The 23,720-nt window shown below is 55.2% G+C and overlaps 11 protein-coding genes across 11 annotated transcripts; 5 read left to right on the top strand and 6 right to left on the bottom strand.

Moving 5' to 3' along the window:
• Positions 1-1,274: 1,274 nt before the first annotated feature.
• Positions 1,275-3,703, bottom strand: W97_01246 (uncharacterized protein; the record flags this gene model as incomplete). The annotated part of the gene is made up of 2 exons (XM_007779154.1): positions 1,275-1,526; positions 1,823-3,703. The coding sequence occupies 2 exons, from the start codon at positions 3,701-3,703 to the stop codon at positions 1,275-1,277; spliced, it is 2,133 nt and encodes a 710-aa protein (XP_007777344.1).
• A 1,092-nt stretch (positions 3,704-4,795) lies between these two features.
• Positions 4,796-5,721, top strand: W97_01245 (uncharacterized protein; the record flags this gene model as incomplete). Its single annotated transcript, XM_007779153.1, has 3 exons — positions 4,796-4,947; positions 5,057-5,141; positions 5,197-5,721. The coding sequence occupies 3 exons, from the start codon at positions 4,796-4,798 to the stop codon at positions 5,719-5,721; spliced, it is 762 nt and encodes a 253-aa protein (XP_007777343.1).
• A 37-nt stretch (positions 5,722-5,758) lies between these two features.
• On the bottom strand, positions 5,759-6,633 carry W97_01244 (uncharacterized protein; the record flags this gene model as incomplete). Its single annotated transcript, XM_007779152.1, has 5 exons — positions 5,759-5,836; positions 5,890-5,937; positions 5,999-6,400; positions 6,475-6,494; positions 6,555-6,633. The coding sequence occupies 5 exons, from the start codon at positions 6,631-6,633 to the stop codon at positions 5,759-5,761; spliced, it is 627 nt and encodes a 208-aa protein (XP_007777342.1).
• Positions 6,634-7,067: 434 nt separating this feature from the next.
• Positions 7,068-10,094, top strand: W97_01243 (uncharacterized protein; the record flags this gene model as incomplete). Its single annotated transcript, XM_007779151.1, has 1 exon — positions 7,068-10,094. The coding sequence occupies one exon, from the start codon at positions 7,068-7,070 to the stop codon at positions 10,092-10,094; it is 3,027 nt and encodes a 1,008-aa protein (XP_007777341.1).
• A 615-nt stretch (positions 10,095-10,709) lies between these two features.
• On the bottom strand, positions 10,710-11,996 carry W97_01242 (uncharacterized protein; the record flags this gene model as incomplete). Its single annotated transcript, XM_007779150.1, has 2 exons — positions 10,710-11,418; positions 11,530-11,996. The coding sequence occupies 2 exons, from the start codon at positions 11,994-11,996 to the stop codon at positions 10,710-10,712; spliced, it is 1,176 nt and encodes a 391-aa protein (XP_007777340.1).
• An 805-nt stretch (positions 11,997-12,801) lies between these two features.
• W97_01241 (uncharacterized protein) lies at positions 12,802-13,794 on the top strand (the record flags this gene model as incomplete). The annotated part of the gene is made up of 1 exon (XM_007779149.1): positions 12,802-13,794. One exon carries the CDS (start codon positions 12,802-12,804, stop codon positions 13,792-13,794), a length of 993 nt encoding a protein of 330 aa, XP_007777339.1.
• Positions 13,795-14,114: 320 nt separating this feature from the next.
• On the bottom strand, positions 14,115-15,173 carry W97_01240 (uncharacterized protein; the record flags this gene model as incomplete). The annotated part of the gene is made up of 2 exons (XM_007779148.1): positions 14,115-14,225; positions 14,280-15,173. The coding sequence occupies 2 exons, from the start codon at positions 15,171-15,173 to the stop codon at positions 14,115-14,117; spliced, it is 1,005 nt and encodes a 334-aa protein (XP_007777338.1).
• Positions 15,174-15,529: 356 nt separating this feature from the next.
• Positions 15,530-16,567, top strand: W97_01239 (uncharacterized protein; the record flags this gene model as incomplete). Its single annotated transcript, XM_007779147.1, has 2 exons — positions 15,530-15,543; positions 15,604-16,567. 2 exons carry the CDS (start codon positions 15,530-15,532, stop codon positions 16,565-16,567), a joined length of 978 nt encoding a protein of 325 aa, XP_007777337.1.
• Positions 16,568-16,794: 227 nt separating this feature from the next.
• On the bottom strand, positions 16,795-17,904 carry W97_01238 (methylenetetrahydrofolate dehydrogenase (NAD+); the record flags this gene model as incomplete). Its single annotated transcript, XM_007779146.1, has 3 exons — positions 16,795-16,887; positions 16,938-17,027; positions 17,080-17,904. The coding sequence occupies 3 exons, from the start codon at positions 17,902-17,904 to the stop codon at positions 16,795-16,797; spliced, it is 1,008 nt and encodes a 335-aa protein (XP_007777336.1).
• A 296-nt stretch (positions 17,905-18,200) lies between these two features.
• On the top strand, positions 18,201-21,789 carry W97_01237 (uncharacterized protein; the record flags this gene model as incomplete). The annotated part of the gene is made up of 7 exons (XM_007779145.1): positions 18,201-18,282; positions 18,334-18,423; positions 18,648-18,747; positions 18,802-18,902; positions 18,956-19,104; positions 19,253-19,441; positions 19,492-21,789. The coding sequence occupies 7 exons, from the start codon at positions 18,201-18,203 to the stop codon at positions 21,787-21,789; spliced, it is 3,009 nt and encodes a 1,002-aa protein (XP_007777335.1).
• Positions 21,790-22,214: 425 nt separating this feature from the next.
• W97_01236 (uncharacterized protein) lies at positions 22,215-22,827 on the bottom strand (the record flags this gene model as incomplete). Its single annotated transcript, XM_007779144.1, has 3 exons — positions 22,215-22,509; positions 22,566-22,598; positions 22,631-22,827. The coding sequence occupies 3 exons, from the start codon at positions 22,825-22,827 to the stop codon at positions 22,215-22,217; spliced, it is 525 nt and encodes a 174-aa protein (XP_007777334.1).
• Positions 22,828-23,720: the final 893 nt, after the last annotated feature.

Raw genomic sequence — 23,720 nt, 5'->3', positions numbered from 1 at the left:
AAGTGATAGAAAGAACAAGGTGATGGGAAACTACAAAGTCTACGGCCCGAAGGCTGCTCGAGGAATAAGCCAATTACGCAAATTTCTCAAAAAATATGTTGGAGTCGAGAGAGAGGGAAAGATTCAGAAGTGAGAATTGAATCCGAACCGGGGGATGGGGGACTGATGGCAATGCCTGGCCAGGTCAGATTTGACTAGAGACTAAAATCTGATACGAGTCCGTCGGCGAATAGACCATGTGGAATTTGATATGAACAGAGGATTGTAGAACGGGGATCAAATGCCGTGATGGGCGGGAGGCGGACTTCATTGCATGGGATGCCACTTTGTTGGTGACCTTGTGCCCTTTCCCTTCCATTTTCAGTAGCAGCTTCTCAAAGCTAGCTTCTTCATGAAGTGGCACGGATGTGGTTGTAAAGGGACAAGCGAGATGCATGACCAATAATAACATTGCATTACACCGTTCTAGCACTACGGGCTACGAGTGAACGCATTAAGAGTAGCGAAGGGGTGGAGAACAGAACGACAAGAGAGGAATTTCTAAATTAAAAATCACGGAGCGGTTATTTTCCAGCAGCAGCATTCGGCACTATTCTCAGGCGTTCCGCGACTATTATGAAAGTGGTGCCTCATGCTTCCTTCGTGTCATCTTTGGGGAGGTCATGCCTTCCAGAACCATACCCCTGTTCATCGGCTACACAGCATCTTTAAGTTGGTCACCCGTTGACATGTGCTTGGAATGCTGTAGGGAACAGTGAGAGAGCAGCCGTCCGGTCTACAGTCCGTACCGGCGTATTGAAGTTGAAAATACTCTGCGGTGCCCTCGACGACCTGCCCGAGCTGGCTGGCGACGTTGTACCTGTAGAGCTACTGGCGCCAGCAGAGCTTCTTTGCGGTGTGGAGTGCGCTACAGAACTCGGAGCAGCAGGTGATGATTCCGTGACACTACTGGAACCGGACGTAGCACGGTGCTGTGGATCCTGGCTAGGCGCGCGGTAAGGCATGCCGCTTCTGGAAGAGAACGGGTTTGCAGCAGGTCCGGAGTCCCCGTTGAAGAGCCCGCCAAAGTCGGCTCCCGGGGTAATGCCAGACATTGCCGGTGGTGTTGGATGGTCTAAAGCCGAGGTGGGATTTTGGATTGTTATTGAAGGGGCGTGTGATCTCATATCCTCGAGCAGCGCTCCGCCAAGAGACATTCCTGTGGTTGCTACTGTAGAAAAGGTTAGTTAAGTTTCAAGCCGTCAAACAATGCTGTCCCACTAATACAAAGAACTTCACGACTTACCCGGCGACCCTCGGACTACATGTCGTTTACAGGTGCGCAAGCCGTCACTCAGAGCTTTAAGCTTCGCATCTAGTAGCTCCCGCTCCGCTGTGATGTCCTCAGACTCGGCCGCAAGGCTACGTACCGTCTCGTCGGTCATGCTGGCTACGGCAAGTGGGCAATAGATGTTTGCCAGATCTTGTAGCAAGCAGCGTTCGATAACGACGGTAGCCACATCGTCTATGAATCGGTTGATCGCAATCTAGGCCCGACGAGTCAGTCAACGTTCTCATTGCGTACAGTGAGCCCATCGTAACGAAACAAGGTACTCCAACCCTACAACCCACGCTATGTAGGTATCATAGGATAGGGTCTACTTGACCTTCATGCCTTGAGCTGAGCCGTGACGAGTCCATCCTCGAAATAGAGCATAGAGACAGTCGGCTCTAAACCGTGCAAGGTTGAGACGGTGCATTTATAAGCTCGCAAGACAGGAAACCGTCTGCCGGAGATGCCACACGGGACAGGGTACATAGAGTGTTTTGGAAAACAACATACCTTGTAGTAGGCCTCCATGATGTCCAGGATTTCGGAACAAGCATACTTGTCCAAAGAATCATCCGCCGTAATGACCATCTCATCAATGAGTCTAGAGATTCCCGCGTCGTCAAGACCAGCAAGCTGTTGTGGCTTGAATTGAGTAAATGCTCGTCTCAGTTGGCTCTTGGTACGAATGTCACGGGTGGTTTGGGCAAACCTCCGGTCGTAAGTGATCGGGTGAACTTTTTGGTGAGGCCAAAGTACCTCGTCCAGCTTCGTTGTCGTCGTCCTCAACTTCTCCTCCATGACCGGCTCAATAACTTCACGGTAAAGGGCATCACAGCTTGCTCTGTCCATCAGCTTCTGCAGTGCAAGCTCAAGAAATTGTTTGACAGCATCGCCAACTCTTTGTACATGCTTTGAGGCAAGGTTCTGCCAAGGCGCGGACTGCTTTTGAAAGACGGGTCCGATCAGAAGTGGATTGAAGGTGCCTGGGAGCTCGCGCCCGTGATTCCTCTTCACGTACTGCGCAATCTGTTTGATGAAATTCGATCTTGTGATGATGAGCTTGCCCACTGATTCACTCTGTTGGGACAGCCATCCCGATGGCCTGGAAGCCCGTTCCTCCCATTCTTCGTCAGTGATGATGCAGTAACGGTGGCCCTTCTCATGCATTTCTTCCGCAAAATCTTCGTTCAAATTTTGCACAATGGCGCGAAGCCGCTTCGCGTGCCCTTCGTCAGAGGGCGGTTCCTCGAAGAAATGCGACTCGTATGACCCCTTGATAGCCTCCTTAGCAAGGCCATGAAATTCTTGACTAGTTTCCATGAGGTAACGCCGTTGCGCGTTTACGCTCGTCCGAGGCTCGCCCAGTTTCTTGCGGTGCTCCTCACAAACGTTGATTGCAGACTGTATCTCTCCGATAATCGCGGGCAGTTCAGATCCGATTTTCTGCATAAGCAGGGTCTGTAATCTGGCGACGAGCTTTGCGGCACCGACATTCCTTGGTGGAAGACTGGCCCATATGCCTCTGGTAAAGAAAATCCGCTCAGTCTCGTCCCGCTCCTCGATGCCGGCGTCACGAGAATCGAACGAGCGATTCCTTAGGACATGCCAACCCAGCTCAAGCTTGATGTCTTCGTTGTTGGCAAGGCTCACAAACGCCAGCTCGCTCTCCGAGCCTGCATGCAGCGTATCCGGCTTCGTGATTACACCCAAGGTCCTAGTCCCTCGAGGGTCTACTTGGCGGGCTTTCGCCAACACGATCTGGTTCGCATGGTCGTTCTTCGCGGAAATAACCACAAGCATGATGCTTCTGGGGTTTGACATGTACTTTTGAACCAGCCTCCCGACAGTCTCGACGTCTGCTGCCGTCTGTTGCCGATTCTCGGAATGAATCAACCCGGGTAGGTCTACAATGCTAAGGTGAGGCCTGTCAGGGCCGGACGATTCGATCTGAAGGACATCTTCGGAGAACGCGTTGGGCTGCGACGCGTTCAGGCCTGCGATGCAACCTTTGGCTGCCTCTATCAGCAGGGGTATATCGCTCGTGGAAGTAAAAGATTCGCGGAAGGCCAACAACTGCTGCTTCTCTTCGGCGGTTCGAGAACGCCCAGGTCTGATGCTGACAGCTGTATGGGTTGTCTGGCTCCTGCGCAGGATAAGCTCTGTCGCAAACGTGGTGCAAAGATTGTCCTTCGTGGGAAAGGGCACTCGTGAGATGGCCTCCAATACTGAGCTCTTGCCAGAAGACTGGTCCCCACAAACGATCAACTGGGGGAGGTCAATGTATTTGCTGATACCCCGGGATCGAAGCCGGTCGATATCGTCGAGGAGATTCGCATGCTCCGATGACTGCAGTTGCCTGAACACCGTAGCGTCTGGCGCAGTGTATGGCATGGTGGTCAGATTCTCCATACTTAGGAACAACGAGCGTAGAGTCGAAGTGGATATGGTGTAGGATATAACTGAATGACAGCCACGTTCTTGTTGATATATATATACCTACGACCCAACACTCCCTCATGCCATTAAGGCAGCATCTGTGTTTGCACAGCCACATATATGATCTCCCGCCGGCGGCAAGACGCAGGGATCATACATACTGAATCCTGACGACCTTTCCAGCGGGTCCATTTGTGACGCTGGTGGTGAGGATGGCGTACTGCCGCAGCTGAGCTCTAGCGAGACGAGCTACCGCCTTAAGATTCGGTCAAGAGTTCAGTGACATGGAAGCAAGCCACTGTTGTCTTGAATTGTTTCAAAAGCAATAGTGCGAACGCACAGACGCCTTCGCAATATTCGATACTTGAGATTCAACATGAATGCGGCCCCTCCGTAAGGTCTCTACGATTCCTTATGAGCGGGCGGTTCTGTTTCTATCGCCAGTGGCTGCGGTGCTGCTGATAGCTACTCGAAGAGGAACGTGCAGCAAGTCCATATGAGTCTACACGTAAAGTGAGACGCTCGAGATGAGTTGGACTTGATGTATAAATCGAGCTCCTTAATAATTTCCTTTAAAAATTGACGAAAAAGGCAAAAGCGGACCCCCAGGACAGACGCGCAGTCTGCATATTGAACGTTTCACCATTGACCGTATGGCATGGTCAGTAGCTTTAAGGGGTGACCGCGCCTCACCCTTACAGCAGCCTCGTGAAAGAACAAACCCCGTTTGAGGCATCCGGCGCTTAGCCGTGACCTCCGGTTGGCTGGAGCCAGCGCACTGCACTGAATCGAACACTGCCAGCTCCGCAAGGCACATCTAGGGACGGCTGGTACGCAGAAGGGGTAAGAAGAGCACGCGGTAGAGTGATGGAGGCAGCCTTCACTGGGTCCATAAAGGGATTAGCGCCTTCATCCAGGGCATGCGGTGACGACGCGCAACAGTTGAGCTTGAATGTCAAGACGCAATAGCAATGGATTCACAACCATCTGAAAATGAATTCTGGTTATTCGGATACGGGTAATATTCGTCTTCGCCCTCTACATCAAATGCTAAAGAAGAACAGAAGCCTGATATGGAAGCCTCCACCCCACTTCGGTATAGCCAGCTACTTCGAACCGCGCACGCAGTATACTGATACTCTTCCCCAGACCTACGCGTTCCCGGATACATTGAGGGCTATGTTCGCCGATTCTGGCAGGTACGTGCCGGATAAGGCCCTTGGTGAGGGCGTGGGCTAAATAGCATGAGTGCAGGGGAGGTATGTTTCCTTCAGCCAGCTATAGAGACCCAAGCTGAAAACAACACAGTTTGGACCACCGAGGCACGCCTGAAACCCCTGGCAGAGTCGTAACGCTCATTGACCGTGCACATTGGGAGGCATTGGACGACCACGTCCGTATTTGTTTCCCCGACACAGGCGTTGGGAGAAAGCCCTGACCGGTACCAGCACGCGACGGCCGGTGAGAAGGTTTGGGGCGCAGCATACCACATCCCATCCTCGAAAGTGGCCGAAGTCCGCGAATATCTCGACATACGCGAGAACAACGGGTATAGTATACAATACACGCCCTTCCACCCTGCCGCCTCCACGACGCTTCCCGCCAACACCAAGGCACCGATACACTGCCTAGTTTATATAGGCCTGCCCGACAATCCAGTGTTCCTTGGTCCACAAGAGCCGCAACAACTAGCGGAGCATATTGTGACGACGAGAGGACCTAGTGGCGAGAACAAGGAGTATCTCTACTCGTTAGAACAGGCGCTTGTGAAGCTTAGTCCAGAGAGCGGTGATGACCACGTCAGTGATCTAGTGCGAAGGTGCCATGCGATCGAGGCAAAGGCACGAGCGGCACCGAGCAGAGAGCCATTGCAGCAAGACTATCTTGCGAAGGGAACAGCGGCACAGGCAGATTTCGGCAATCAGCTGAGAAGAGTTGGTAGCACGGAGGAGCAAGAGGAAGTTGAGAAGTAGAGGTGCTACACCGGCTTCAGACAATAGACTAGAGGGTTTACACCACGTTCTTCTCCAGCCATTCCTCCCACTGCTCTTTAGTGAAGCTACTAGAGATACTATTCTCAACGACACCCTGGATGAGCTGTTAGCAGACGACTGCCTATGGACTCCTGGGCGCACGCTTACATTGAAGACCACTGTCGGTGTCACGTGCACGCCCGTCATCCTATTCATCTAGGACATACCAGATCAGCTCAACGGCCGTGTGACCAGGAACACAACGCCCTCCTCATACCTTTACCATAACCTTGACATCATCCGTGACCTTGTTGCCAATATTCAGACTCCCGTCCTCTGCCGGCTTATCCGCAACCTCTAACAACCCGTACACCTCCTTTTCCTCCAATCCGGCCTCCGCCGCCACCTTCGCCAGCCGTCTGTACGTATCGTTCCTCACCTCATTGACGACATTGACGTCAAAGAACTCCGTCTGCTTCTCAAATAGCTTCTGGCTGAACTCCCAGAACCTGTCCGGCGCAAGGCGCAGCACAGCGACGCCGGCCTCGTGCACAAGTGTCGAGGACGGGTGCCACGGCTGGATCTGCTGACGGAATATAAGGGCGAGTTTTCCGGCGTATTTCGATTTTATGGTCGGAAGGACGGATCTGTAGAGGGTCGCGAACATCTTCTTTGAGAACTGTGGGGGGTTTAGCTGTGCTGGTTCTCTGGCTTTTTAGGAGACAGGACGGCTAATTGAGACTGGGGATATACTGGGCAGACATAATCGAGGTCTTTGGGTTAAGAAGACTGTCAGCAAGCTGTTAGATGCGAAGTCGTGTTTTGAGCCGTACAGAGCTCCAAGGTGTGCACCGTCTTGGGAGAGACGCCAGCGGCGAGCTTCTGGCCGGCGAACTTAGGTGCTAATGCCATGATGATGGTATGGAATAGTAGCGGAAATCACTACCCAGCGGTAGAGACGGCACGATTGAGAGAGTTTAGAGGTCGCAACTGTTATGGGCAATATCTCCTCGCCGAGTCGTGTTGCGGTCGAGCTCGCGGGTGCAGCCCCACGGAGGGGCCGGCGGCGTAATCGAGCGTCGAGGGAAGGATGGCGGTGAACTTTCTGCCGGTTTAATCTAATCTTATCGAGAGCTCAAGTAAATAATTTTGCCCGGAAGCTGTAATGTAGAGTACAACAACAGGCACAGCAAGCAGCCACTAGAGTCCTTTTCGAACTGCTTCCTGCATCGATCGTGTGACTCCGGCGACTTACGATCTATCCAAGGAAGCGGGCCTCCCTGTTGTATACGCAGTCGCAACCCACTCCGGAGGCGCGAGCGGTGGGGGAGGGCGCATAGCCAAAGATGGTGAAGAAGGCAATCGACTCTCGAATACCGGCCCTGATCCGGAACGGCGCTCAAGAGAAGAAGCGAAGTTTCTTCGTCGTAGTCGGCGACCGGCAAAAAGATGTCATAGTCAACCTTTACCACATCCTGCTCAATGTTGACATCAAGCTGAATAAATCGGTGCTCTGGGCGTACAAGAACAAGCTCTTAGGCTTCACGAGCCATCGCAGAAAACGGGAGAAGAAAATAAAGCAGGAGATTAAACGAGGGATCCGCGATGCCGACACCGAGGACCCGTTCGAGCTGTTCGTGTCGACGCAGAATATCCGCTATGTATACTACAAGGAGACCGAGAAGATTCTAGGGAATACCTATGGCATGTGCATATTGCAGGACTTTGAGGCCATCACGCCAAATCTGCTCGCGAGAACAATAGAAACGGTCGAGGGTGGGGGGCTCGTGTTGCTGCTGCTGAAGGGCATGAACAGCTTGAAGCAGCTGTATACCATGTCCATGGACATTCACTCGAGGTATCGCACAGAGGCGCATGGGGACGTTGTTGCACGGTTTAATGAAAGATTTATCCTGTCCTTGGGGAGCTGCGAGTCGTGTCTGGTAGTCGACGACGAGTTGAATGTTCTGCCTATTTCCGGCGGGAGATCCGTTCAGCAGCTACCGCCACCAGACCCAGAGAACGAAGGCAAGAGCCCTCAAGCGAGAGAATTGCAAGAGATCAAGGATAGTTTGGCCGACACCCAGCCTGTGGGCTCCCTTGTCACTCTTGCGAAGACCGTAGATCAAGCCAAAGCGCTGCTCACATTTGTCGACGCCATTTCGGAGAAGACTCTCTCGAGCACGGTCACGCTCACGGCAGCTCGTGGACGTGGCAAATCTGCGGCATTGGGCGTGGCAGTAGCAGCGGCAATCGCTCACGGATACAGTAATATTTTCATTACGTCGCCAAGCCCGGAGAATCTAAAGACGTTGTTCGAGTTTGTTTTCAAGGGATTCGATGCGCTCAACTACCTCGATCATGTAGACTACTCTATCATACAATCAACAAACCCGGATTTCAATAAGGCTATCGTAAGGGTCAATGTGCACCGTCAGCATCGTCAAACAATCCAGTACATCCAGCCGCAGGATGCCTACACGCTAGGTCAGGCAGAACTCCTCGTCATTGATGAGGCGGCCGCTATCCCGTTGCCCTTAGTAAGGAAACTGATGGGCCCCTACCTCGTCTTCATGGCGTCGACCATCAACGGGTACGAAGGCACCGGACGCTCTCTGTCGCTGAAGCTGATCCAGCAGCTGCGGGAGCAGTCTCGCGGCGGATCCAAAAAGCCCAATGGCGCAGATACGGACGTTGTGGATCGAGCGTCTGGGAAACCGTCAAAGGACGCCGGAGAGGTATCTTTAAGCGGCCGGTCGCTTAGAGAGATTACGCTTTCGGAGCCCATACGGTACGCGCCTGGCGATGCCGTGGAGAAGTGGCTCAACAGGCTACTTTGCCTCGATGCCACTCTGCCGCGATCGAAACTCACCACTGGAGGATGTCCCGACCCCAAATCATGCCAACTGCTCCACGTCAACCGTGATACCCTCTTCTCCTTCCATCCTATCTCTGAGAAGTTCTTGCAGCAGATGATGGCTCTGTACGTCGCCAGCCACTACAAGAACTCGCCGAACGATCTTCAGCTCATGTCCGACGCTCCAGCGCATCAGCTGTTTGTGCTGGTGCCCCCAGTCGACGAGAGCAGCAATCGGTTACCGGAACCTCTCTGTGTTATCCAGGTGGCACTGGAGGGTCAAATCAGCAGGGAAAGCGTGCTGAATAGCCTTAGCAGGGGGCAGCGGGCTGGCGGCGACTTGATCCCCTGGCTGGTCAGCCAGCAGTTTCAAGACCCCGAATTCGCCAGTCTCTCGGGCGCCCGTATCGTCCGAATCGCGACCAACCCCGACTACGTCGGCATGGGCTACGGGTCGCGAGCCCTCGAGCTCCTCACAGACTTCTACTCACACAAATTCACCAGCCTCTCCGAGACCGAGCCCACCGAATCCGAAGAGATGGTCCGCGTCACAGACGTCGACCTGGAGAGCTCGACCCTCCTCCTCGACAACGTCAAAGTCCGCGACATCGCCGCCATGCCGCCCCTCTTCGCGCGCCTGACCGAGCGCAGACCACCCCAGCTCGACTACCTGGGCGTCAGCTACGGCCTGACGCCGCCGCTGCACAAGTTCTGGAAACGCGCTCACTACGTACCTGTCTACCTCCGCCAAACGGCCAACGAGCTGACGGGCGAGCACACCTGCGTCATGCTGCGCGCGCTCGAGAGCGCCGAAGCGAGCGATGCCAGCTGGCTCGGCGCGTTCGCCAAGGACTTCCATCGCCGGTTCCTCTCGCTGCTGAGCTACCAGTTCCGCGCCTTTCCGTCCGTCACGGGCCTCAGTATTGATGAGTCGGCGACGGTGGGTGAGGCGCTGGATACCGCGTCCTCTGCCCGACCGCGGCTGCTGGCGAAACAGGATCTGGATCAGATGTTCTCGCCCTTTGACCTCAAGCGCCTCGACTCGTACGCTAACAACATGCTCGACTACCACGTCATCCTCGATATGCTGCCGGCTATCGCGGCGCTCTTCTTCACCGGCCGCTTCGGGGCGGCGGTTAGTCTGAGCGGCGTGCAGAGGGCGCTGTTGCTCGCGATTGGGCTTCAGCGGAAGGGGCTTGAGGATGTGGAGAGGGAGTTGGGGCTTGGGGCCAGCCAATTGCTGGCGATGTTCGTCAAGATTATCCGGAAGGTTGCTACGTTCTTTAGGCAGTTGGTGGAGGGGGCCGTGGCGGAGGGGATGCCGGACGCGCCTGAGGCGGAAGGAGCGGATGAAGGTGGTGTTGCTGATGGGGCGGAGGGCAGGGTCAAGATCCAGCGGTTCAGGCCGCTGGAGCAGGGCTTGATGGAGGAGTTGGAGGAGGGCGGGGATGAGGTTAAGAGGCAGATGAGGGAGGAGGCGAGGAGGTTGGTCGATGCGCTGCCGCTTGATAGGTGAGAGCCCCCATCCGGTTATTCCATTTCCTGCACGGCCTTCTATCCGTATGGATTCGGGTTATAACTTTCCGGAATAGAGAATGTCACTAACCTCGTTCTTCCATCGAATAGATATGCCGTCGACGAAAGCGCAGACTGGGCGGCGCCGGAAGAGCAGATCCGGAAAGGCAAGAGCACCACTGTCGGTGTCAAAACCACGAGGCCCGCCAACGGGAAGAGGAAGGCCGGCGAGGCAGTCGAGGAGGCCCAGAAGGAGGCTGCTGGAACGGAAGGAAAGAGGGGGAAGAAAGGGCAGAAAGGACGGTGAGCATGCTGTTGATGATGGGGCGTACGATCTTCGTTAAGACAGACACGTTGCATTGCACCTTGAGTGGGTTGGCGCTGCATGATGCTCGGCGTTCTTACAGCGCTAAGAAGCAAAAGGAATGAAATGACATTGCGCCTTCTTGACGATCGAGGGCACGAAAGCCTTCGGCGCGGGTATCTAAGCACCCAGATCTTGTCCCATCTCTAATTTCTAGCTTGCCCGCACAACCTAACCCAGTGCACCAGTGCAGCCGACGCTGTGCCCCATCCAGAGACCCGTCCAGAGACACCGTACCCAGAAAATTCAAACTTATCTCCTACCCCCTATCGGCGCATCCACGTCCCCACCTCCGTCCCCGACCCCAAATACATCTCTGCCCCCTTCCTCCTCACTGCCACTACTCTCATCCCTATACACCTCTCCCGCCTCCTCCCCATACGACTCTCTCAACGAAATATCATCCTCCCCCTCCCTCAGCCTCTCGGCCGCCTCCAATGCCCCCGGATCGTCCGAGTATTCCCTTACCAACTGCTCGCGACTACTCCCCCTCGCATTCTCCTCCTCCAGCTGCTCGAGCTCCCTCGCCCTCGCCTTCGTCTGCCGATAAATGATCCACCCCGTCACCGCGCCGGCCACCATCCCAATCCCGATACTAAGATAGCTAATCGCCTTGGTCTTGGCATCCATCTGCCCGCCCTTCTCGGCTATCTCGCCCAGCTTAGCGCCCACGAAGACATGCAGCAGCAGCTTCGGGCTCGCGGCCGCCGAGGCCGCCATGAAGGCCAGCGGATGCACGGTCGGGAACGTGGCGATGGCGCCGTTGGAGAGCGAGTAGGGCAGCGGACACAGCCGGATCATGACGAGCAGCTTGAGGCCGTCGTGCTTGAGGGTTAGCGCCAGCGCGGCGAAGCGCGTGTCGTGCGCTATGAGCCGGTGGACGAGGGATTTTAGGAGAGAGCGCGAGGCGAGGAAGGAGGCGGTGCTGCCGAGGATGGTGGCGGAGGCGACGATGAACCATCTAGACCGGGATTTTCAGCAACTTGTAAACTTCACCAAATGGCGCGCGGCCTTGAAGAAGGGGCTGTTGGTGGGGAGGGTGTGCTGGTAGGGGAGAGGGGGACAACCGTACCCATTCGGAAACCCATACACGAACCCCGAGATCGTGAGCAGCGTGCTATACCCGATCAACGGAGGGAACGAGACCACAAACACCAGCGCCCAGAGGATCATCCACCCGCCCTTGATCTCCCTCCACCGCTTCGCGGCCGGCGCAAGCCATCCAAAGATGCTATTGTGGTAAATCAAAAACAGCACCGTCAGCACCAGCATCGTGAGCCCCGTCGACACGGCCAGCACGCGCTGCAGCACCGACAGGTTGTTATACGTCCGTAACGCATGCCGCTGCAGCTTGTCGGCGTTGCGCTGCACGCGAGACTGCCATGTCGAGGGGCCAGCGGTGGGGGAGGAGCGGTGCCGGAAGGAGGAGAGAGGCGTGCGGTTGACGGCGGGACTGGGGGATCGTCGGCGTGTGTTCTCGGGGGTGTCGTCGATGGGGATGGCGAGGGCGCGGATGTCCCAGTCGTCGGAGGGGGGCATTGCGGGTTGCGGAGGTTGCGGAGGTTGCGGAGATTGGGATGCGGGCGGGGGTGGGGGCTTGAGGGAGGTAGGGCGGTGGAAACAGGTGAGATGAGGGTGGGGAGAACTGCTACTTCAGGCAGTTTTCGAGCTCCATGCGTAGGAAGCTGGGCTTATGGCATATGGATGGTGGACGGAGTGCGCGGCACTGCGAGTCGCCGCAGCTGAAGCTTGGCCGCCGCTGCTTGGAGGGCTGATGCGGCTCACGTCAGGCGTCATGCAGGTGTCCCCCCGATTGGCTGGTGTAAGGTACCTGCGGATGCCGGGCAGGCGTAAGAAACAACATTAAGGGAACTTCTCCTCATGAAAAACGTGCTCCAGCAGACCACGGCTCCGGTCAGGTGCTTGACTGGCAGATGTTAATTCATTAGATGGTCGCGGGAGCGGGAAGCCGAAGCTGGATACCCCTGAGTACGTATGTATATGCCTTAGAGCCAAGTCACTGTCCACGGATAAAACCCAAACTGGGTAGTCTGCTACTCTACCGGACAACGAGGAACAACATGAGGAAGGGCGGAAGGAGAAGGGGCTTTGCATATCCTCGAGCGAGGTGTGCGAAATGGAGAGCAGCGGCAGCAAGTCGAGGCGAATCTACGTCGCGTTACTTAAGTCCGTTGTCTCCGTACCCGTATCCCCCACTATGGAGCTTCAAGATCGTAATAAACCAGTGCTTCGCGCACCAACACCGCAAGTCATGGCGCCCAACATGTCGACCAGCTGTCCTTCTTCGCCTGTCGGCAATCCTGTACCCTCTTGTACTCGCAACATGCCCCCAAACGGGCACGACAAGCGACGAGCTTCCTCCGCCGAATCTCCCGGCTTAGATCCCTCAGACCGTCCACAAAAACACCCTAAGCTCGACAAAACACCGCTCACCCCGCGTGCCTCCTTCCTAGGCCTCCCCCGCGAGCTCCGCGACCAGATCTACAACCAATTCTTCTCGATCCCCAACTACGACGACCCCTTCGACCGGCGCATCGAGCGCGAGCGCAGCGACGTCTACAGCGGGACACCGCGCTCGCTCGGCTGGCTCCTCGAAGAGCCCCTCCTCCAAGTGAACGAAGCGATCTCCTACGAAGCGACCGAGGCCCTCTTTAGCAACCACACCGTGCTCTTCGTCTGCGGCCCCAGGGTCCTGCTCGACGTCCTAAGCGCGCTGCCCAGATCCCTAACTCAGAAGCTCCGCCGCATCGAGCATTTCTGGCTCACGCCGCCTCGCGACCTGTATGACACAATCTACACGATCGACGAGGAAGAGCTGGGCCCACTGTTCCGCTTCTTCTCGCGGCACCTCCGCCTCGCCAGCCTAACCATCCCGCTCCAGTTCCTCGGCACCGAATACCGCGAGCTACCCCCCCGAACCTGGTACTCCATCATGTGCGCCGTCCGCAGCGTAGGCCTCCTTCTAGCCGGCACCCTCTCGCAGTTCGACATCCGCTACGAGCCCCGCAACATAATGGCTTTGGTAGAGCGGCGCGTCGAGCTGCACAAGATGATCGCGGCGGAGCCGCAGGAGTGGGACCTGGTGCACTACGAGGCGCTCGGGGCGGTGCAGGACGAGATGGAAGCACGCGGGTGCGAGATCAGGCTGGTGGATCTTGTGGTGGGGCTGCGGCGGCAGCCGAGAACGTGGGAGGAGGAGGGCGAGGAGGCGGTGATTACGTTGAGGGCGGATTTGGAGCGCGAGGGCTGGGATTGCGTCAAGAGGAAGTATGAGTGGCAGTGTGATAGGGAATGGGCGCGGTTGGGGTGGGACTGAACTGCGTGTAATGAGAGCTTGTTGTAGGAGAGTAGGATATATGCGACGCTTCTGGATGGGCTTGTATGCGATGAAAGCGCTGGTCGAGCCGATTGAGCCGATGCATGTTGGAGCGGTATAGCATTCTGGGGAGGTTTGGCATACCGCCGGACTGTGTTCCGCCACTGTGGGGTTCAGCCCCTGGATCTTGGTGTAGTATAGCCGACTCTGGATATGAAGGCACATAGCAACGATGCCGTCCGTGGCGGAAGAACGATCGCTCAGAACCTCAACCTGCAAATCCTGCATGCTATGTAATTCGTAAAGATCTGATTGCAAGATCACGCCGCTTTCGCTTGCTGTTGCGGCGCAGCCGGTCCACCAGAATTCCTCTGCGAGCTAACCGAGTAGTCCTTCAAGAAATCCGAGTCATTCTCAAACTCCTCTTTGAGCTGCACACACAGTCAGCCAACATCCACTCTCGCACTCCCATCACGAGTACTCACAATATCAAGTCCCCCAATCAACTCACCCCCAACATACACCTGCGGAAACGTCGGCCAGTCCGAGAACTCCTTCAAGCCCTGCCTGACCTCATCGTCCGCCAAAATATTGAAGAACCCATACCGCACGCCCTTCTCCCTCAGCATGCTGACCGTCTGCCGACTGAACCCACACTGCGGCGCCGACGGCGTGCCCTTCATGAACAGCATCACCGGCGCCGCCTTGACCAGCTCGCCCAGCCTCTCGAATAGCTCCTCCTTGCCCTGCTTCTCGCCGGAAGAGTACTCTGGCGCCGTCTTGGGGTCGTTCTCTGAGGGAGCGTATTTGCTCAGGTTTGATGCGCCGCCGGCATCGCCGTTCTTCTCCTCGCTCTTGCCGTTCTCGAGGTTTACGGGCTCTTGTTGTGTGGGCCGGCTCACTGCCTGCGGCGGCGGCAGTCCCGCTTTCCCGGGATTCGCGCTCTTGCCCGCGTGCTTCTCTACCGCCGCGCGCACCTTCCCAGCATCGCCGCCGCTAATTGTCTCGAGTGTCTCGCCACCCCGCTGCAGCACGATGTACGGCACGGCTGTGACGTCGTACTGCTCCGACACCTCTGGCAGCTCCTCAGCGTTTATCGATAGGAAGGCGAGCTGTGGAGGGGACTCGACGGTGTATGTGCTGGCTAGCGTCTCGAGGATCGTGCTCATTTGCTTGCAGGGGGCTGCCCAGGGCGCGTGGAAGTAGAGGACGAGGAGCGCGCTGGAGGGGAGGGAGGAGGTGTGGTGCGCGAAGTCGGCTTCGGTGGGGATGTCGGTGACGGTGCAGGTGTTGGATTGGGAGGAAGGGTTCTTGCTGGAGTTGAGGTCGACGGTGGAGCCGGCGCCTTGCTGGTCGAGGGGTTGAGGGTTCGCGGCCATGGTGGGTGGTGGTGGTGGTTTATGGCCCCGCTGGGAAATTGTCTGTTGAGACGGTGTGCGCTTCCTAGATTTGCGGTCTGTGGTAGAACGTTGAAGGGGCTTCTAAATCTACCAACGGAAGTGAGAGTGAGCGTAGTTATGTTGCAGATAGGCTGTTGAGCTCCGTGGAGAAAAAGAGAAACTGTTTTCGAGATATCGCCCGCAGTCGCATCGCGTCATATCGGAGCGCCGCACTCCTGCTCCGACAGTTCTGCCAAACGCCGGGGTTCTCACCGCCCGCAGCCCTGCAAAAAATATCGAGCTTCAACACCAAGTGCTTCAAGTCACGATATCTGCCAACTAGAGCAACGCCAAAGATGTTGCGCCAGATGTACGCTACTACCCGTGGTAAGAGCTAATACAGAACACCGAACAGCTAATCCTACCCCAGAAAACCCAAAAACGCGCGCTCCAAGCGCGCCCTCGAAAAGCGCGAGCCCCAGACCACCGAAAACCCCAAAACGACGCTCCTGCTGCGCGGCACGACCTGCTCCAACATCGTGCAGCTCGCCCTCACCGACATCAACTCCCTTAAACGCCCGCTCTCCCTCAAGTTCACCAAGAAGAACGACATCCACCCTTTCGACGATCCCTCCAGCCTCGAATTCTTCAGCGAAAAGAACGACGCCTCCCTGCTCGTTTTCGGCCACCACAGCAAGAAGCGGCCGCACTGCATGGTGTTCATCCGAACCTTTCAGCACAAGATCCTGGATATGCTGGAGCTGTATCTCGACCCCGAGACGTTCCGGACGCTGAGCCAGTTCAAGAATGCCAAGGCGGCGGTGGGGTTGAAGCCGTTAATCAGCTTTTCGGGGACGTTGTTTGAGAGCCCCACCCCGAACGCGTATACGCTAGCCAAGAGCCTGTTCCTGGATCTGTTTAGGGGGCACGATGCCGCCAGTGTGGATGTGGAGGGGCTGCAGTATATGATACACATCTCTGCGGCGGAAGAAGTCGAGGGGCAGGCGCCGCCGGCGATACACTTCAGAGCCTACTTAATCAAGACGAGTCGGAGCGGGCAGAAGCTGCCAAGGGTGGATGTCGAGGAGATGGGCCCCAGGATGGACTTTAGGGTAGGCAGGGTTAAGGAGGCGGATGAGGCCATGATGAAGGAGGCGCTGAAGAGGCCGAAGCAGCTGGAGCCGAGGACGAAGAAGAATATCGAGACGGATCCGATGGGTGATAAGATGGGGAGGATACATGTTGGTAGGCAGGATCTGAGCCAGCTGCAAACCAGAAAGATGAAGGGCTTGAAGAGGGGGAGGGACGGTGCCGATGAGGAGATGACTTTGGTGGACGACGATGATGAAGTTGAGCCGGAAGACGAGGATCTGGTGAAGAGGCAGCGGCTGTAAGATTATTATTATGCGGGCTGTCAGTGCTGCATCTCATCTGGGCGTTCTCGGTAAGCGGTATTCAAAACCACGAAGGCTACGAGGGTCACGGTTCCATTGCGCGGGTCATCTGGTGTCCATTTTGCTTCATGTTCTCATCTGGTATCTCTAAAACGTCTAAATAGTCACATCAACACAACCATCCGCGGTGTCAGAGCTCACATCCCATACGATTGAGCATGGCTTGTTCACGGTCCAGGCGCCGCTTGCTCCAGAGTGCCATTCTTCTCTACCGCCGCCGCCGGATGCCCTTGGGTGTCTTTTCGGTTCTGCACAATTCGCTATTTGAGTCAGCGCTATTTCTCTGATCTTGAAGATTGATCTGGCTCACCAAGAGGTTCCTAAGCAATACAACAATAGTCACCTTCCCGATAGCAGGGACGTAAATCGAGGCCTTCTGCTTGACCTCTGGGTCAAAGTTCTTGAACAACACCTGTCAGCGCGTCTCTCATATGAACGTGACTGCATCATACCTTCTCGCTGGAGAAGTTGATGCACACCGCCCCTTCCCGCAAAAGATGCACTGGGACCTTGAACTTGTCACCTGGAACTCCGCTGATGACCACGTCGCTCAAGGGCAACCGGTTCTCCAGCGTCCACTTCGGATCGTCCATCACCTTGTGCTTCTTCTCCCTGAGGCCTGCGCCCCTAGTGAATTGTTGGACGTTGCCGATGTCGACTGAGTATACGCAAGCTCCGTCATTGGCAAGCAGCGCAGCTAGGGGCCGTCCGACGACTTCCGATCGGTTTATCACTGTGATAGTGTGTCCGTGTAGGCGGTTGCCGTACGGCAAGAACGTGTTGTATATCTGCAGATACTCGAGGATCTTGACGACGGCGAGAGGCGTGCAGGGAAGCACGCTTTTGCACTGCTTCTCCTCGTCCAGAAAGCGCACATTGTGATACATGTTCCGCACATAGCGATCCGTAAGACCCTCAACATCTTTGCTGACGTCCACGGTCTGCTGTATGTAGCGGTCCTGCCCGGTCCCAAAAATGGGATAATACACCATTATGCCGTCTACAGAGTCGTCGTTGTTCGCGGCCATGATCGCGTCTTCGAGCTCCTCGCGATCCACTTCTCGGAGCTGGAACTCGAATCCGTTTTCGCGGCATGTTCGACCGGTCCAGTCTGCGTAGATGCGCGCGGCGGGATCGGTGCTGGAGAGGAAGCCTACGAGCAGCGGTGGTTTGCTGACTTGCTCCAGGCCTTCGGCGACTTCGACGAGGAGTCTTTTCGCGATGCCGCCAGCGAGGACTACTTTGCAATTGGCCGGCGCGTCGGCGTTGGCGGCCATGGTGGGATTCTGAGACGCGTTGAGATCCTTCTAAAGCTGGTTTTGTATAGCGAGTGTTGTAGCCTCCCCAAGGGGACGTCTATACGGTCTACATCTTACGTGAAGCTCTTTGTCGCGACGGCTGCTTTCAAAATATTTTTCGCGATGCCCCGCGACCCCACCGGATAAACTTGCATCCCGTCTCTGAACCTCAGGCCAGCGATTGGCGTCGTGGCGTCATGGCGATAAGAACCTTGCGCGGAACGACAAAAGTGTTGCTGCCGGATCCATGTCTTTATACAGTAGAAATCATCAGCATGTCAGATATTCAATTGTATCTGCTCGAATTCGATAAGGACAGGAAGGAAGCATCTTCGATTGCTGCTCAATCTGCAAAACGTACACATTAATCATTCTAACGTGCACGACGAAACGCTGATTGAGCCGCAGGGCTCGAGAGTAAGGAGTTGAAACTCCTGGATTTGATAGAGTCTCTCGGCGAATATATCAGCCATGATGATACCGCGACAAGAGCGAAGGGTAATGTGAGAATCACTAAGTCGACGGACCATCGCTGATAGAGTGAAGCGGCCTCGTATCTTGCGGAAGTCCTTGCGGCCACTGCCCCTCGAGTGTTGTCGAGACAGCATAGTACGTTCTATGATCTAGATCATTGTTTGCTGCATTGTGTAGTATCATGATCTCGATTAGTACTAAGAGGGATCCAGGAAACCTCCTTTGCGACTTTCTCCTGACACGCCTAGCGGATGACCACGATGTAATCGGCTCGTACGCCAAAGGCCTTCTGGCACTTGAAGAGCGCGGGAAATGGGATGAAGAAAGAGTAGCAAGCGTCATCAATGCGTGAAGCCCGCTTGTCCCGCTGTAGCACCTGAACCATTGCTGATTCTGCAGCAGGCTCCTTGACAACACTCATGCACTCCGAAATTACAAGCAGCAAAGCGAGCGTTACCCTGTCTTGCAATTAATAGATACCCTAATGGCCAAATATAGAAATGGTGAGCATCATCCCCTGCCTGCGCAAGTTCTGTAGCTGAACCTTAGTCCGTAGCGATGAAGAGCGTTCACGATAGTTCACCACAGTTCATGTCTCGGCTTATCAACTACTTCGAAGGCGAGAAGGATCCGCGAAACCTAATGATTGTCTTTTCGATACTGAAAGTACCAATGACGGAATGGGACATCGGATCCGATGCGCAGGTAAGCAGCTTTTGTCACATTCACGTGATCCTCATTCTCCTTATACGCTTTTGTGCTTGATCTGCGAGCTTCTCTGCGGTCCTTTTGTATAATGTGCATTGTGCTATCGTACTATCGGTTGCCAGATTCAAGCTAACAAACTACGCAGGATCTGTTCGAAGCAGTGTTCAACTACTTCCCAATCACATTCAAGCCTCCCCCGAATGATCCTTACGGCATCACGACGCAGGACCTCAAGGACCGACTACGTGATTGCATCTCTTCTACATCTGACTTCGCTCCTTACTCGTTCCCTGCTCTTTTAGACAAGCTTGACTCAACTTCAATGAACACGAAGGTAAACATAGCTCTGATAGAGTGGCTAGTATCCAAGCTAAGAAAACGCAGAGAGACGTACTCCAAACCATCATTGCATGTGTGAAAGACTATGGCCCACGGACCATATCACTCTACTCGGTCACGCTCTGGGACGCCCTGAAATTCGAGATCCTCAACTCAGAAGAAGAAGACCTTGCGCAGGAAGCATTGTCTGGACTTTCAGAGATTGCGCGGTCGTTATCCCAGGCATCTACCGGCGCACTCAACGCTTACCTAAAGCCAATAGCCAAGGAGTGTAACGAACATCTCGAAGACGCGCCTACGAAGCAGTCTCAGGCCGCGGGACGCATACTAGGTGCAATCGCAAGTGTATCTCCGGAAGTGGCGAACATGATTCTTCGAGCAGTTCTGCCAACGCTGTTCACGCTTTACCAAGCGGCTGATAATTTCCCTAAGAGGAGGGGTCTGATCGAAGTATTCGTACAGCTCATCCGAGCTGACCTGCAAGTCTACGGAGAATGGCGAGCAGCGCCTGCGGTACAGCAAGCCCCTAATGGGGACCGGACCTCTTCAGCTGATCTTGCTGCCAATAACGCGCTACTCAAGTTTACCGATCAAGCGCTCGAAGTCCTGAGCACTGGATTATCAACCGTGCCCGTTAAGGAAGTATCATTTCGCCTCATGACGCTGGATGCGCTTCTTCAATTGGCCAAGGTCCGCCAACTGTTGGCACCGCAAGAGATTGCCGAGATCATCAAGTTGTTCCACACCATAGTCATCACGGAGGAGTCATATGGTAATGACGAGCTAAAAGCGGCATCGGTCAATGGCCTAGTGGAGATTGGCCAACAAAAGCCTCAGCTCATCATTGATCATGCATTTCCAGCTTTCATGGCACAATTGCCGGACTCGGACGTCGATGGATCGACCACTTATGTCTCTGTCTTGGAGGCCTTCGCGAAGCTCGGCAGCGAAAGGCAGCTTTTCGAAACAGTTGTCCTCCGCCTCCGAAACAAGTTCAACGTAGCAGTCCAGCAACAAGCGTCGGTCAGATACCTCCGTGCAATCCTATCAGCGATCCTGTTCGCCTTCGCCCAAGGCGCCAACAATCTCCAGGGAACTCCTGGTTCCTGCCCTTACTACAACGACTTGATCCTGCCACTTCTCAAGCAATCTTCTGGTGCAAGAGAGACCAGGTCAAGCCTTTTCGAAGATGAAGGCGTTCTAGACCTTATTGGACGACTCTCGAATGTGGTCCTGCGAACTCAACATCTCGAATTCCAAAAGCAGATCGCTAGAGAGACCTATACCCTTTTCCGCACCGGACCCGCAAAAGACCTCCCGCCTTTCGGCACGGATGCTCCAACAACACAGGGACGCACAATGATTGTTTCCACGCATGTCCTTGCAGCCCTGCAACGGGAAGCGAAACCAGTTGATGATATCAACGAGCTGCTTACGGCATTGGTCAACTTTGCTATGGTCGATTCACTTTCTCCCAAGGTCCGAGCTGCCACCTCGGCGCAGGTCTCACTGGTGGTAAATAAATTCATACCTACCGCAGAACTCAAGGCCGTTACAGGCACAGTCCTGTACGCACCCACAGATCTCCTAAACCCAGCTAACCTCACCATAAACTCAATCCGCACCATCTTCGCCATCATCAAGGGCCTCGTCCTCCGCAATCATACCACACTCACCACCATCTTCCCGTCTCTCCTAGCCCTTCTCTCTTCTCCTGAGCACGGCACAACCGTAGCCCGTGGCTTCTCAACCCTCCTCCAACCAGACGACCTCCTCACAAAAGAAAACCACTGCACCATCTCCGGTCTCCGCAAACAAAAAGCCTTCAGCCTCCTCGTCCCCAACATCTCCACTTCCGTCCGCTCCGCCACCGACGCCTCAACAAAAGCGAACTACCTCATCGCCCTATCCGGGATCCTCCGCTGGCTCCCCTACACAATCATCGAACCCGAAATCTCCGCCCTATCCCCCTTGCTCCTGCAATCCCTCGACCTGCCACCCGAAGAACACGAAGTCAAGTCCGCGACGCTGGACACGCTCATCACGTTCCTGACGCAGAACCCGAGAGCGATAGAAGAGCATGCCAGCAGCCTCATTACGCGGCTGCTGGCCACAACGAGCGAGAAGAGGAATCCGGCCAAGGTGAGGGCGGCGGCGCTGCAGTGTCTTGCGCTTGTGCCTGGGCAGCTGAGGACGGAGACGGTGCTGCCGTTTAGGAAACAGGTCGCGAAGAGGTTGATGGCGTCGTTGGATGATGGGAAGAGGGCGGTTAGGGGCGAGGCGGTGAGGTGTAGGGCTAGGTGGATGGGGATGGATGAGGTGGAGGATGAGGAGGATGAGTAGGGGTGAGGTTGGGGGTGGGGGTGGGGGCGAGTGCTGTATATAGCGTTGAAGAATCGATCTCCGGCTGAGAGTACAGAGGTGATCGCAGGCATAGACGTGGCACTGAATCATGCTGTCCAGATGGTGGTGGAAGAGAAGTAATTGAATCCAGACCGAGATGAAGTAAACCTGTACGAAAGAAACTATTGCCAATATACTCATTAAGACATGATTGCTACTAGACTGTTAAATTCCTTCAACGCGCCCCAGTAACCTCTCCGACAAATGCCCCTATCACGACCCTTCCCTCAGCTTGGCTTCAGCAAGTCCAACAAGAAGTGGGATGAGCAGTCTGCCAGAGCAGTTAGGCATGTTTGTATATCCTTCGTGGCATCACTTATGAGAACTCACCCTCATCAACCACATCGTCCCATAAGTCAGCGTTCTCAGTACCCTAAGTTTCTATGCACCGTCCGCATGTGCTCCTTCATCTTGTCCTTGCGCGGAAAGGACCGCTGGCCGCCGGGAGCATGTTCATGGCGAGGACATCCCTCGACTTCGCAGTAGAAAGCTTCGTCACGGACATGCACAGTCTTGATATGGCGCTGCAGATCGGCTTCACGAGTGAACTGGTTCTTCTTACAGCCTGGTACGAAGCATATATGCTGGTTGAGCAAGCTGGCTTCGTTCTCGAGGTTGGCTAAGGCGGCCTGAATGGCTTGATCAAATGGCTGAGGAGTGCTGTCACGTACGGTGAGTAGAGCTGGATTGGATATGAGGCTCTGCAGGTGACGTACCTAAAGTGTTTATCATCCCTGTTTTTTCCCAATCTGGCGACGTTAGCGGGAAAAAAAAAACCTACACGGCTCCAGCGTAACTGCCTTGCTGCAGCTCGCTGGAAGCGGAAGTTGGCTGAGTGCCGGATACGCTGGCGGAGGCCGAACAGGGCGTCTGCATGGATCCCTCATGCGCATCGAATGAGGGCGACCAATCGTAGGTGAGACCCACGGATCCCTCCTTGAGGTCGGAGAAGGGCGGCCAATAGAAGTTGGCCTCCATGTTGTACAGGGGGAGGCTGAGACAAACTAAGGAGGCTGAGCGAGAAGCTTGGCAAAGTACAATGCGGTTCGTGAGGTTGAGAGGAGGCTAAAAGGACGTGGAAAGGACGGGGGAACTGGCTGGACTTATGCCGGAGCAACGAGGGCGCACAGGCCTCAACAGGGCGATATGCATGTAAATCGTCCGGGACACAGAGTAAGGTATAACAAAGATAGCCGATGTTTATGGGCGTTGCCTTCTCAACGACTACTTCAGCAAAACCCATTAACGCCTCTTGGCAACTCGCCTCTCAGCAACTCCCCTCCAGCAAAGCTCTCCAGCCATGAACCTCCCTTCTGACGCTGTTAGAGATAGAGAGTGTTGACGTGTGAGCCTCTGAGCAGTCTACTAGCGAGATCAGCATATGTTCATCCTCTTCTGCTTCCAAGTCGCGAAGAAATACCAGCTTCTGCCTCATCCCCTGCCAGACCTGGGGCCAATCTCAAATCCGTGCACCAGTCTCATATGCGTCCTAAAAGTTCCAATGCTCGGAAACGGCCATGTTACACCCGGGCGATCTTCCCAACGCTGATCTTTATGACGATTGCATCCCTCGACCCAGCAGTGCATTGGGGTGCCTGGGGCGTGCTTCTTCAAGTGATGGATTCTCAGTCGCCATTCTGTACGGTGCAGACGGTTTTTGCAGCCTGGCCAGTTGCAGACGAAGCTAGGCTCGATTGCGTTGCTGACATCGGCTTGGTTGTTGATGTTGGCCGACGTGTCTACGGTCTCATGGTTGGCCGGAATCCGTGGAGAAGAGGCTCTCGTATTCGTGGAGTGGACCCTCTCCATATGCAGGTTGGGATCTGTGTTGGAATGGGAGGGCTCCATCTGGTTGTCGACGGTCGGAAAAG

This window comes from Coniosporium apollinis (genome assembly GCF_000281105.1).
Source record: "Coniosporium apollinis CBS 100218 chromosome Unknown supercont1.4, whole genome shotgun sequence".
NCBI lineage: Eukaryota > Fungi > Ascomycota > Dothideomycetes > Coniosporium > Coniosporium apollinis.
The sequence above is the reverse complement of the archived record's forward strand: the minus strand, read 5'-3'. Positions and strand labels throughout refer to the sequence as shown.